At 39.3% G+C, this 14,188-nt stretch overlaps 1 protein-coding gene across 1 annotated transcript in view; it reads right to left on the reverse strand.

Moving 5' to 3' along the window:
- Window positions 1–14,188, reverse strand: part of septin7a (septin 7a) — a 95,353-nt gene that overhangs the window by 30,035 nt on the left and 51,130 nt on the right. The window contains exon 4 of the mRNA XM_028818142.2: window positions 1,456–1,590. Within this exon, the coding sequence (XP_028673975.2) occupies window positions 1,456–1,590 (135 nt within the window). The remainder of the gene's footprint in view (window positions 1–1,455; window positions 1,591–14,188) is intronic.

The raw sequence follows: 14,188 nt of genomic DNA on the forward strand, positions 1-14,188 counted from the left end.
ATACTTAAAAGCTCGAAGGGCACATATTGATTTTTGTCTGAAAAACAAACTCTGTCTCTCTCTCTCCCTGCTCCTGACGGAGGGGGTGTGAGCTGCCGCCTTCAACAGCTTTGTGTTAGGTGCTTCGCATACTTAAAAGCCAAACAGCACCATTGATTTGTTTGCTAGAGATTGTTTTCTCTATGTGACATTCTGTGCTCCTGACAGGCACTCCTTTGAAGAGGAAGATATGTTTGCATTCTTTTAATTGTGAGACGGAACTGTCATCTCTGTCTTGTCATGGAGCACAGTTTAAACTTTTGAAAAAGAGACAAATGTGTGTTTGCAGTGTTTGAATAACGTTCCTGTCTCTCTACAACCTCCTGTGTTTCTGCGCAAATCTGTGACCCAAGCATGACAATATAAAAATAACCATATAAACATATGGTTTCTACTTCGCGGATTTTCTTATTTCGCGGGTGGCTCTGGAACGCAACCCCTGCGATGGAGGAGGGATTACTGTATAAGCCGGACTTATGTATAAGCCGATATTCTATTTTTTCATTTTCACAACTTTTTTCCTTAGATAAGCCGCGGCTTATAGACAAGAACTTAGGGTACAAGGTGGGGTTATACAACCTATTTTATCAGGGTCTGTCAGAAGTTGATTTATTATTTCTAATACTCGATTTAATTCAGTTGTTGAAACTGGACATGTATGTTCCTTGTCAAATTGCAGGTCTATGCCTTATTGTAAAATTTGTTTTTTCTCTATAAAGCACATTGCAAGTAAGAGTGGCAAGTGGGGAGGGCATGGGACTGGTGCTAACAGTTTTCTTTTTTTTCCTTCTTCAAATCTGCTAAAAGTTCAAATTGTTTTTATTCACTCTCCATCTCATACTCAAGGGCACATTACAAATTAAGGGGAAATGCATGTAAAACAAAACTGATAAAGCACTTCACAGAAACGGTTGTGGGCATCTGAAACAAATGAGACTCACTTATTTGAAGCTGAACCCTTGACCATTTTCAAAATGCATCTGTCCAAGATACTGAGACAACCTGACTATGAGCTAACCAAAACCATTGATAGAGTGAATGATATTAAGCTCTTAAATCAAGGTAGTTCATCAATTCAAACCACACACTAAGACATAGTTATTGTGTTATTCCAGACAATAAAAACTATGAAAATGCCAACATGATTTTATTTGCTACCATTATGTTCCTTTCTAATCAAGCTAACAAAATTTGCACAAGCAAACTTAGTTCCAAAACAATTCTGTATGAAATTCTGTACTTATTTCCATGTAAATTTAACATCTCATGCACCATATCTTTAACAATAATAAACAACATTTATCATTAATTAAAACCAGCACCACTACTAAAAAGCAGCATAACCCCATTTGGTCCCATATTTACATGTATTTTATGAAAGAAAAAATAGAATTTAAACATATTTGTAATACTAACCCATGACCTGAAGGTGCAATAAAGTACAAACAGCAATGTACTCTGTTGTCTGGCATCTGACGTCTGTTAACACGTGACTCTGCATTTAGGTAATCTTCAAATTTACTATCAATGTGGTCAATGACAGGCTGCCAGCTAGAAGACAAAGTAAGCATTAATGAGAAAACATGCCATAATGTTTTAAATTATCACTAATAAGAAATGGGTAACATACTGTAGGACTTCAAAAGCCAGGGACTGACACTGGAGATAGTCCACTAGTCTCAAGCTATAGTTAAAAAATTTTAACTAGACAGGTGACATGACCACACACTTAACAAAAGTGTGCAGAACAGAGTTTGAGGCCTGTAGTTTATTCATGAAAGTATGACGAGTTGGTCCCGACAAAGATTGGCTGTTTCTTATCTTTAATGTGACAGTGTGGCTTTGTACATTCCATAGTTTCATTAGATGCATTTAATACCTCATCCTTAGAAACCACAGGCTCTGTTCTTTTGTGATATACTTGCAGATTTACTTCTCAAACTACTTTATCATTTCTATGAATACATGCATTTTAAATACTTCCGTCTTCCCTTTCAGCACAGAAGGGACATAGACGAGGCACCATAACTTAGTCATGAAAAGTACTATGAGTCACTTTTTTGTTTTGTTTTACAAATGTCTGTTGTGTGGATCCAAACATTTTCCTTTTCTTTTCCCAACTATCATTTATTCTTTCCATTGGTCTTTGGTTATGCTGAAATGGGGTCACTCCAGAATGAATTCATTGAAAACTGAGTTTGGGGGTGGTTATGGGTGTGGGGGTAGGTCATGTTTGCAGAATATGGTTCTCTCTTGCTTGCTTTTCATCTGTTTCATTCTGCCTGTGTATGATGTATATGTGTATGGCTGTATATGATGGCATTACCAGCAATGTAAATGTAGAATTTGTTAGTAGAAGGGCAAGGATGACCAGCCCCTTATATTAGATTGAGGTAAGAGCTGGAGTAGCAGCAGAAAAAAGAAAGACATTTCAATTCAAGAAAAGGATACAGATTTTAATGAAGGTCTACTGTTGTTGATTTCAACCCCCGAAACAATATAGTACATGTTCGTCATCCTGATACAAAAAAAAAAAAAAAGTTAAAACTTGCTAGTAGGCCCTCTAGTAGTTCTCAACCAATTTGGGGGGTGGGTTATACGGCCTACTAGAGGGCCCCAGTAAACTTTCAGGGGGCCTGTAAAATGACTGAAAATAATGAAATAGCAGCAAAATACTTTAATCACTACAAATCAAGCTAAAACTGGAGTGTCAAATTTGTTTTTAAATAAAACCACTTCATCAATATCCAAAATATGTTACATATGGTGAGCAATGACTATCCAACATTCATTTAATATACAGATTGTATTCATATATAATTTGGGAGGATCAAATGTATATTTGACATTAAAATGCCACATAGCACACCTTAGCTACTAACCTGTTGTTAGAATCGAAATGTGGCCGAACGAGAAAAAGTAAAAATAAGATGAAATGCCACATTACAAATAAAAATGTAGTGTTTTATAATGATGCCACTGCTGCTATTGCTCTGCTCACTCTTTAACACTAGAATTACCAGAACCTACGAAAAAACTCGTAGATCCGTCCCACCTTAAATCGCTTCTCACCTCTCCGTCTCTGTCTTTTGTCGTGTAAATGTGTGGATAAGCAGCAAACAGCAAGCAGCCTGCTATCACATCCCCCCACCCCGCACAGTTTATTCAGCTTAAGTCTGTTTACCTGTGTGTCAGTTGCTTAGTTGTACAGAGTGAGAAGTCAAGCAAAATGACACCTTTTATAAATACTATATCGTTATTTGGAAAACTTGCATTTCATGTGTGTTCCGTGTCTATCACGATCTATGTAAACACATCGTTAAAACAGAAACATTTTCATGTTTTAGTAATTGACAAAATGTAGACATGAAGTGTATAATGTGTGAAGCCTGAATTCCAAATACCAAAGAAACACTTTCACAAAAGGTACAAATATAACAAAACATGTGTGCTTCTATTCAAGAATATAACTGCAACGTTAAGAGTGTGACATTGACACGCATTTGCTACGATCGCTTAGGTTGCGCAACGGTATCAGCTGTTGACTGGTAATCTAAACTTCATGGATTCATTCCTGGATGAGTCCGTTTTGAGAAGTGAGCTGCATGTATTCTTACAAAAACATACATTTGATTCCAGACTGTAACAGCCAGTGTAATTTATGATAATTGTAAAGGTTAGCATTGTTTTTTTTTAAATTCAGTTTTATTCTCTCAGCTGCGTTCACGATCCCAACATAAACCCCCCCCCCCCCACACACACACACACATTTGACACTGCTGTTTTCACATAGACACGCTATAACAGAGGTCAACTCTGATCACGATGACAGTTCTACATCGAAGCAAGAATGCACTTTTGCCATCGCTGTACTTTGTATATGTACATGGGAAGCTCTGCACTCTACTCCTGACTTTATGCTGTAGGAAGTACAGTAATCCCTCCTCCATCGCGGGGGTTGCGTTCCAGAGCCACCCGCGAAATAAGAAAATCCGCGAAGTAGAAATCATATGTTTATATGGTTATTTTTATATTGTCATGCTTGAGTCACAGATTTGCGCAGAAACACAGGAGGTTGTAGAGAGACAGGAACGTTATTCAAACACGGCAAACAAACATTTGTCTCTTTTTCAAAAGTTTAAACTGTGCTCCATGACAAGACAGAGATGACAGTTCCGTCTCACAATTAAAAGAATGCAAACATATCTTCCTCTTCAAAGGAGTCAGGAGCAGAGACTGTCATAAAGGCAGAGGAAAATCAATAGGGCTGTTTGGCTTTTTAAGTATGCGAAGCACCGCGGCACAAAGCTGTTGAAGGCGGCAGCTCACACCCCCTCCGTCAAGAGCACAGAGAGAGAGAGAGAGAGAGAGAGAGAGATAGAGATAGAGAGAGACAGAGAAAAACAAGCAAGCAAAAATCAATACGTGCCCTTCGAGCTTTTAAGTATGCGAAGCACGGTGCAGCATGTCGTTTCAGGAAGCAGCTGCACAAAAGATAGCAACGTGAAGATAATCTTTCAGCATTTTTAGACGAGCGTCCGTATCGTCTAGGTGTGGGAACAGCCCCCCTACTCAATCCCCCTACGTCAGGATCAGAAAAAGTCAGCGCAAGAGAAAGAGAAATGTAAGCTGGGTAGCTTCTCAGCCATCTGCCAATAGCGTCCCTTGTATGAAATCAACTGGGCAAACCAACTGAGGAAGCATGTACCAGAAATTAAAAGACCCATTGTCCGCAGAAACCCGCGAAGCAGCGAAAAATCCGCGATATATATTTAAATATGCTTACATATAAAATCCGCGATGGAGTGAAGCCGTGAAAGGCGAAGCGCGATATAGCGAGGGATTACTGTATGTAAATAAATAAAGGTAAATAGGTACATAACATTCGATCTGGCTCTTACATACAAAGTACAGCGACGGCAGCTTCCACCTGCAGCTATAGACTCATCAGTACGCAAGCGACTCTACACGCTAGTGTTTAGATCTGGACGGTGTATGTGCCCCCAAAAAAAGTCTAACTGCATTCTCGTACCATTGCTTGCGTACTAAAGTGTCAGCAGGCACTTTTCGTGGCATTAGACGTATTTTTTGGGCATGCCCTCTGAACTCTAATTGTGATTTTACGCTGTAGGAAGTAAGTAAATAACTCAAGGTAAATAACATTCGATCTGGCTCTTATGTAAGTAACATATAAATGTTAATGTTTTGGGCACATGCACCATCCTGTAGAGTCTCTTGCGTACTGAAGAGTCTTTAGCTGCAGGTGGAAGCTGCCGTCGCTGTACTTTGTAAGGGACAGTTCGAATGTTATTTACCTTTATTTAATAACTTACTTCCTCCAGTGTGAAGTCTTGAGTACTGAGAAAATCGCTATATAAATGTAATGGATTATTATTATTATTATATACAAAGTACAGTGATGGCAAAAGTGCATTCTTGCTCCAAAACAGTCATCTTGACCTCTGTTATAGCGCATCTATGTGAAAGCAGCAGTGTCAAATGCGGTTTTGGGGGGTGTTGGGATCGTCAACGTGACTGAGAGAATAAAACAAAACAAAAAAAAAAAACCAAAGCTACCCTTTACAAGTATCATAAATTACATTGGCTGTTACAGACTGGAATCAAACGAATGTTTTTATTCTAAAATAGTAAGAATACGAGCTGCTCACTTCTCAAAACGGACTTGTCCGGGATCGAACCTGTGAAGTTTTGATTGCCAATCAACAGTTGATACTGTTGCGCCACTGAAGCAGTCGTAGCAAATGCGTGTCAATGTTGCACCCTAACACGGGTTCTTTTTCTGTAGTTATATTTTTGAATAAAAACGCACTTGTTCGTTATATTTGTACCTTTTGTGAAAGTGTTTCTATGATATTTGGAATTCAGGCTTCACACATTATATACTTCATGTCTACATTTTGTCAATTACTAAAACATGAAAAACGTTTGTTTTAACGATGTGTTTACATAGATCGTGGTAGACACGGAACACACATGAAATGCAAGTATTCCAAATAACAATATAGAATTTATAAAAGGTGTCATTTTGCTTGACTTCTCACTCTATACAACTCTAAGCAAATGACACGCAGATAAACAGACTTGAGCTGAGAAAACTATGCGGGGTGGGGGATGTGATAGCAGGCTGCTACATTTACAGGACAAAAGACACTGACAGAGAAGTGCGAAGCGATTTAAGGTGGGACGGATCTACGAGTTTTTTCGTAGGCTCTGGTAATTCTAGTGTTAAATCTGTTCAGGTATTACAGATGGTACCTCTTTTGTGGCTTACCTGACTGCTGACACCGCATGATACGATTGTTTTGTCTTTTTCGATGAATTGTTGTATGTGGAGAGAAAACACATGTGCATTTTAACTTGTGATAAATAAGGCTATTGCTAATACAAACATTCCACTGCTGAATCCAGAGGATAACAAAGTAGCTTCTGTAACTAAGTAATGAAAAAAAATGTCTGCAGTGAATAATTACATACTTTTTTTAATTTTCAGAAATACATATCATTTATGCATAATTTAACAAATAATACTTAAGTCAAATGAGCAGCTTTTGTTATAATAAAAATATCTGCAGTGGCAAATTCTGTATTTTGGTAATTACTGGTTATTAACATATCCCATGTTGTTTTATATTATGATTAAGAAATTCTGGAACTATCTATCTAGTAAAGACTTCAGCAAATAAACAAGTGGGGAAATATCATGACCCGTGTAGTGGGCCCTTATATATTCTTGAGGCGCACAAGGAGATCTTGAAGAAACAAAGCTGGAGAACTAACTGCTTTAGGTTACCAAAAATGTACATATTATTGGTAAAGTGTTTATTAGCTTTTATGCTGCTGTTTAGTGATTCTGACCCATACTTCCAGGCACACATTTTCCTGGTTGATCAGAATAGTAAGATGATGCATGTGTACTGTGACTGTCAAATATGGCCACAAATTCTCAACTATATTGACATATGAATATGGGCTGGGACATCTTTGGATAGGCATTCTTCCTTAAGCCACACCAAGATTATTCTGATTTTGTGCTAGGGTTCATTGATCCACAGAAATTAAAAGATAAACTTACATTAAATCATTTTTTTTTTTTTTTTAAATCAAATTGAAACAAGTTCAATTGCTTCTGTTTCTACCATATATGCTTCTACCTGTTTTAAACAAACACTCAAGTCCTTCCTGATCAAAAGTAGTGTTACTGTATTATCATAGTTCACTGTAGGTATGTTGAACCAGATATGAACTCTGGACAAAAAGATCTATGTTGGTCGCATCTGAAATCAATGTGGCAATATACTACAGTATGAATATTTCCTTGCTGATACACGAGTCGATGAAATCAATGTATTTTTTTATTTATTAATCTATTTTGCACATATGCCTTGCACACACAACAATATGCAAGCTTTTGTGGCAACTCAGGCCCCTTCGTTGGGCAAGATGTAATCTTTTTAGTTAGCCAATTAAAGATGTCATTTTGCTTGACTTCTCTCTACACCCATAATGGCTAACACGGTACAACTACACGAATAATTGAGGATATTACATTCAAATATAAGTGTAATATTTACAACATCTATCAGGTGGCAAAGCTATCTATCATCTCTGCTTAGACTGAAGGTGACAGCAGACTCTTCCCTTCATGTAAAAATAGTACCAATACTCTCAGCACTTAAAATAAAAAGCTGAAACTACTCCTGCTACCAGAACACAAGTTATTGATCAATGTTCTGAAAAGATGGAATAGCTCTTCTGACATGACTATGCGATTCATTGAACAACTACCTACTACAGTGTACACTACCAGTCAAAAGTTTTAGAATATGTCAGTTTTTATGGAAATACATACTGTTTAATGTCTTACTGTTTCATGAAATCAAGGCATAGAACAAACAATGGCAAATAAAAAAAATAAGTCAAGGAATTATTACGTGTATAAAACTATCAGATTTTTTATGCAAAGTTAGCCACCTTTTGATATAACAGCCAAACTGTAGTAACCCTTTTGATTCAGAATGCCACTCACTGTGTGCAAGTCATCAACTGTGCTCTGAGCAAAAGAACCCAAGACCATCACATGTTCTCCTCCATGTCTGACAGTTGGTATCACATGCTGAGAAACCATCCTTTTACCAACTCGATGGCATGCAAAGACCCTACATGATGAACCAAAGATTTCAGATTTTGAATTATCAGTCCATAAGACTTTCTTCTAGTCTGCACTAATCCACAGCCAGTATTTCAAAGCCCTATATTGTCCTTTAAGGAATGGCCTTCTTACTGCCACTTGCCCTATCAAACCTACAGCACAAAGTCTCCTGTTCACAGTAACAACTGAGACTTGCTTTTTTCGACCACTGTTAAGCAGTCCTTGAAGATGTTGTGCTGTGAGGTGCCTATCACATGGGTTGATAACTCTCAGAAACGTGTCTTCCGATTGGGTTGTGACTTTGCCAGATCTCTTCCTATCAAAGTTTCTTCCAGTTTCCAACTGCCTTTGGATTGTGTAGGACACAGTACTCACTGACACTTTATTTTTTTTTTTTTTGCAATTTCTCTAAATAAATGGCCTAATGCCCTTAGGGTAATAATGCTCTGTCTGATTTTATTTTTAACTGCCATCTTCTTGCCATTATCGCTTGAATTTACAAATTTCTACAGTGTAATATTATCCAAGTTTTACTTCAGAGGGTGTAGTAGCAAATCTGCTTTAAGACAGACAGAGGGTTTTTTAAGTAATCAACAGAAGTTGGGACACCTGTGCAAACTGTTTGCTGCAAGTTTTATTTTAATTTCTGAAGAACATCTGTAGGATGTAACATATTGGTTGTTCCCTGAAGGGGGCCCATTTGCAATATTCTGAAATTTTCTTTTTAAGTTTTTGCTAAATTAAACTTTAAATGTAAATCTCTGGCAAATTACTGCTTACCTTTTCACCATTTTAGGTTATTCACTGCTTTTCAACTGAATAAATTTGAAGAAAAAAAGTAAATATATTTCTTTAAAATACAAAAATTGTCTACATTTCTGCATGACTAGAAATATTCTGTTGACTGTTACTGATTTTGATTAGAGCTTTTTAAAAACAGGCCTAATACATTATCAAAAATTTTAAATTCTCAAATGTACTAATCATTAAAAACACTACATAATAGTTGACAGACAGTTTTCATTGTTCATACACATTTTAACAGTCTGCAGCTAGAGGACTGTTCAGGACTGATCTATTAAAGCTCACTCCGTCCTGATTTTTAAAGGGTTTCATCTCATTCTTGTATACTCCCACACAAAAACAAACTCAATTCTGCTCACTTACAGCTGAGGCATAGCCAGGAGAGAAGCAAGGTCGCTGCTGATTTACAACTTCGAGGACTGGCAACAAGGATTGGAAACACATAAAACTGTTTTTTTCTGGTGAACTAATAAGTTCATGGTATACATGTTGTCACAACAATTTGATTTAAGGTCAGTTTCACTTTTGCAGATTAACCAAAGAATGTTTACAGGAGAGGGTGATGACTGCAGAAAGTTCATGAAAAAATCAAGTTTAAATAAATATTTGCAGAAATGTACTCAAGCACTGACTGCACTAATTATAAAGTAAACCATGTACACATTATTCATTTGTATGTATAACAGAAATTAAACCATCAAGTCAAGTTGGGGAGCATGCACTGGTACAGTGCGTTGCCGCACCCACTACACAACGAAACAACTCGGGATCCTGGCAGTCCAGTGCCACCCACTGGAAATGATCCTCTATCTGCCGCAGCCAGGTGTTACGTGGGTGACCCCTTCGTCTAATGGCCTGGATATTGGTTTTTAATCCAGGATACTCGCAAGCCCAGACACTCAAGACTCCTCACTCAGTCTCTTGAGTGCCCCGATCAGAGCCTCCATTGAGTCTGCGAAGATCACAGCATCGTCAGCAAAGTCAAGATCCGTGAACCTTTGTTCACCAACAGATGCCCCACAGCAGCTGGACCTCACGACCTTGCCTAACACCCAGTCCATACAAACACTGAACAGAGTAGGAGCAAGGACACACCCCTGACGAACCCCAGAATCAACTGGGAAAAATGCAGAGGTCCTGCCTCCACTCTGCACAGCACTCATGGTACCAGTGTACAGGCCAGCCATAATATCCAGCAACCTCGAGGGGATCCTGCGAATCCTCAGGATGTTCCACAGGGGAGCTCGATCAACTGAGTCGAATGCTTTGTGAAAATCGACAAAGACTGGAAAGAAACTCTGCCGATATTTGCGTTTGCGCTCCATGAGAACACTCAGTGCCTGGATGTGGTCGATGGTAGACTTCTTAGGCGTAAAACCAGACTGTTCCGGTTGCTGGTAGGTGAGCAAGTGATCACGGATCCTATTAAGGACGACCCTAGAAAGGACCTTACCCGGCACAGAGAGCAGTGTTATCCCCCTATAGTTGCTGCAATCCAGGCGATCACCCTTCCCTTTCCAGATAGGGATGACAAATCCCGTTTTCTAGTCAGTTGGGATAATGCCAGTCTCCCAAATGGAAGCAAAGATTGCTTGCAATGCCAGGAGGACAGCCTTACCACCATCCTGGAGAAGTTCATCCCGGATACCACAGATCCCTGCAGCCTTTTCCCCCTCAGTTGGTTCACCACCTGTGCAATCTCAGTGAGACTGGGTGGTTCACAGCTAATTGGAGGATCAGCCTCAAGAACTGTGGACCCAGAGATATCCAACGTCCTAGCTGGAGGATCAGCTTTGAACAACTGCTCAAAGTAGCCAGCCTAGTGGGTCACAACTGTAGTGCCATCCGTAAGGACCGTTCCATCAGCTGCCCTGACTGCAACGCTCTAAGGAACAGATTCAGATGTGCGTAATGCTTCGATTCCTCTGTAAGCAGGACGTGGGTCGCTAGACCACAGATGGTGTGTCACCTGCTCACAGATTCCTCTAACAAACGCCTCTTTATCTGCCCTCAGAGCCCTCGCAGCCATCCCTTCTCAGTTACCGGTACAGACCAGAGTTGCCATTGAGCCGTGCGCTGCGACTCCTCTCGATGATATCCTGGGTGCCCTGCGAGATGAAACACCTCCTTCTGGGAACACCGGTAACACCAACACAACCCTCAGCAACCTTCAGGGTCTTGTCATGGAAGGTCTCCCACATTACATTAGGATCGGCAGCTGTATCCAAATCTGAAAGTTCCTCACACAAACTGCATGCAAACTCATTAGAAACAGCCTGGTCTTGGAGTCTGGCCAAGTACAGGCTCATTTTCCTAGTCAGTGGTAACCTACTGGACCTTAGCTGGATCCTAAGAGTAGCAACAACAAGTCTGTGGTCAGAATTCACAAACTGGGCACTTCTGTAGACCCTGCCTCCAGCGTCTGCCCACGAGGATGTGATCGATCTCCTTCACCGCATCACCAGTATTGGAGTACCAAGTCCAACGATGCGGTTCAGGGCGCTGGAAACAGGATCTAGCGATTTGCAGCCCCTGACCTTTTGCAAAGTTAAGGAACATGCAGCCACTTTCACCATGGTCACCAGACAATCCTCATAGCCAGCCCTGTCAGTGCCAGTGGCTGCACTGAAGTCACCCATGACCAGAGGAGTGTCACCTCATGGGCACCCATCAAACACCGAGCGAAGCTGCGAATAAAATGTCTCCCTCGCTGAGACATCACTCACCACAGTCAAAGCATACACTGAGGCTACGGACAAGGCACCAGAGAGTCTCACAATACACTCGTTAAAAGGAGTGACATCGGACACCATCAGAAGAAGCCAATCCGCTACAGCAACAGCTACTCCCCGAGTATGACAGCCATCAGACCGACCGACCAGACCAATAAAAGTTGTATCCATCTACAGAGATCTGGCCAGAGTGCCGCTACTGAAATGAGGAGTTTACGTAGCTCATCCGACAGCAGAGGAAAATGATCATCTTGCTGGAGAGACAAGATGTTCCATGTGCCCACCCGTATGGGCCGCCTCAAATTGGGACCCGAGTGCTGCCAGCGACACTTCAGCACCACACCAGTTCCTACCCCCAACACACCTGACCCTACTGGTTCTCCAATGGTTTTGACTCTTCCGGGGATGGGGCTCCCGAGGGCTTCATGATGCAAGCAGCCTTCCTATGGTTGGCTACAGCAGAGCTACTCCCGCGGACAGCAAAAAGGAGTCCTTTCTGTAGTTTCGGAGCTTTGTGAAGTTTTTTTTTTTTTTTTTTTACGGTGGATGGAGAGCCAATCCTGCCACCAACCCCCATGATTTAATCCATCTATTAAAAAAATATATCAGAGCCCTAGGAAAGGCTCCAAGAGCAGGTTAAGAATTTTGGTGTTTTACAAGCCATCTTCTGAAACAAACATGTACCCTGCCTTATGCATGTATACTAAATGTGTTGCCTGCAACATTCAGCAATATCAGAGGGAAAGAATAGCTAAGAAACCTTACAAACAAAAAATGAGTATGCGGTTCTTTGCAATGACTATGAACAAATGTTCTGAATGGAAATTTCTTTCTGACCAATAGTTAGAATATTTGATAAAAGAAAAAAACAAAAAAAAACAAAAGGCACTCCGTTGACATGCTTTGACACCAGTATTATGTCTTGACTCATTTATAGCTGTTGTTCATTCATATTCATGGAACTGAATAATGCTCTGCTCTCATCTAATGGTTTTAAACACTAATATTTGACAGCAGTTTCAAATCACAATTAATTATTTCAAATATTTTTCATAATGTTGCCAATCAAGAACTTTAAGGGTGGTGTCCAGTGCCAACTACTGCCACCAGTACACTCCATAAACACACTTGAGTCACTTGTAAATATTAGGTCGGTTTGTCCTTTATCAACAGCTCTTTATCCACAATGAGAAATTACTGTTGCATGCAAGATTTCCCATTGTTTGTGAACTACACTTTTAACAGCATGATCAGCGTCATTAAAACAGTCCTGATGAGTTCACTCAGGCAACACACACTTTTCTAATATACTTTAGGCAAAGTTGCTGACGTAATGAATAAAATCACTTGCATTTTGTGCAGACTCATTTTTTTGATTGCAATGCCACTTTTAATGTTTTGAATGCTTTTATAAACAGCAGCATTGACTGTCATGAGTTCAATGCTGTATGTAATGCAGTATGTGATGAGTATGTTGTGCTTCCTGGTGATGCAGATCCACTAAATTGGTGAAGACTTTTCTGCATCGTCCAAAGCTAGTGACATTACCACTGCACAAAGAAGCTTGTGTACAATTAAAAAAAAAAAAAAAAAAAAAAAAAAACTTCTTCAAAGATGCATAGAATGGAATTCACTTAATGTTTTGGGTTCAACTGTACAACATTTCTTATGTTTCCAATATGAAAACTATATGGCATGCTATTCTGTGTCATACAATACAATATGAGGCAATATATTATCATAACACGTATTGTATTGTGATTTTCATACCCTGAATAACCAGTCCTAACCTTTTCTAACATAAAAGTATTTTTTGGCAAAATCCAAGCTCTTGATATGGTTGATTACTGCACCATCAATCCAGTCTTAGTTTTTGAATGGTATAGCTCACTCAAAACAATTATTGGTCTCTCTGGGGCTTCTCTCAAATTTCCTACTTTTTTGAGCCATGTGTTTTGAGTAACAAATGTGTAAAAGTTAGGGCGTTGTGACGATGCGGGTTCAGCTCCATGCTCCCATCTGCAGTTAGGGAGCCCTTGAACCCAACATAGTCGGTAATGTTACTGATGAGCTAGACAGTGAGGCAACAACATTACAGCAAGGGGATGATGTAAAAAGTGCAAAGTCCTTTTATTAAAATAAATCAAAACAAAGTGTTCAAACAAGTAAGTGCAACAGTGCAAAGTCCACAGCAAGATTATTATAGTTAACGAAAACTAAAATCAAAACTGAAACTATTATTAAAAAAAACATTTTCGTAAACTGAAATAAAATAATTAACAAAACCTAAATGAAAAACTAAAACTAAATGAAACTATTAAAGTTGCTGGAAAGACTAACTGAAATAAAATAATAATTTGCTAAAATATTTTTAGTTTTTATTTTTGAATGAATATTCTTGCCGTTAGTCTTTAACCCTTGTAAGTTTTAACTCTAAAACAGA

This window comes from Erpetoichthys calabaricus, chromosome 13 (assembly GCF_900747795.2).
Source record: "Erpetoichthys calabaricus chromosome 13, fErpCal1.3, whole genome shotgun sequence".
Taxonomy (NCBI): Eukaryota; Metazoa; Chordata; class Cladistia; order Polypteriformes; family Polypteridae; genus Erpetoichthys; species Erpetoichthys calabaricus.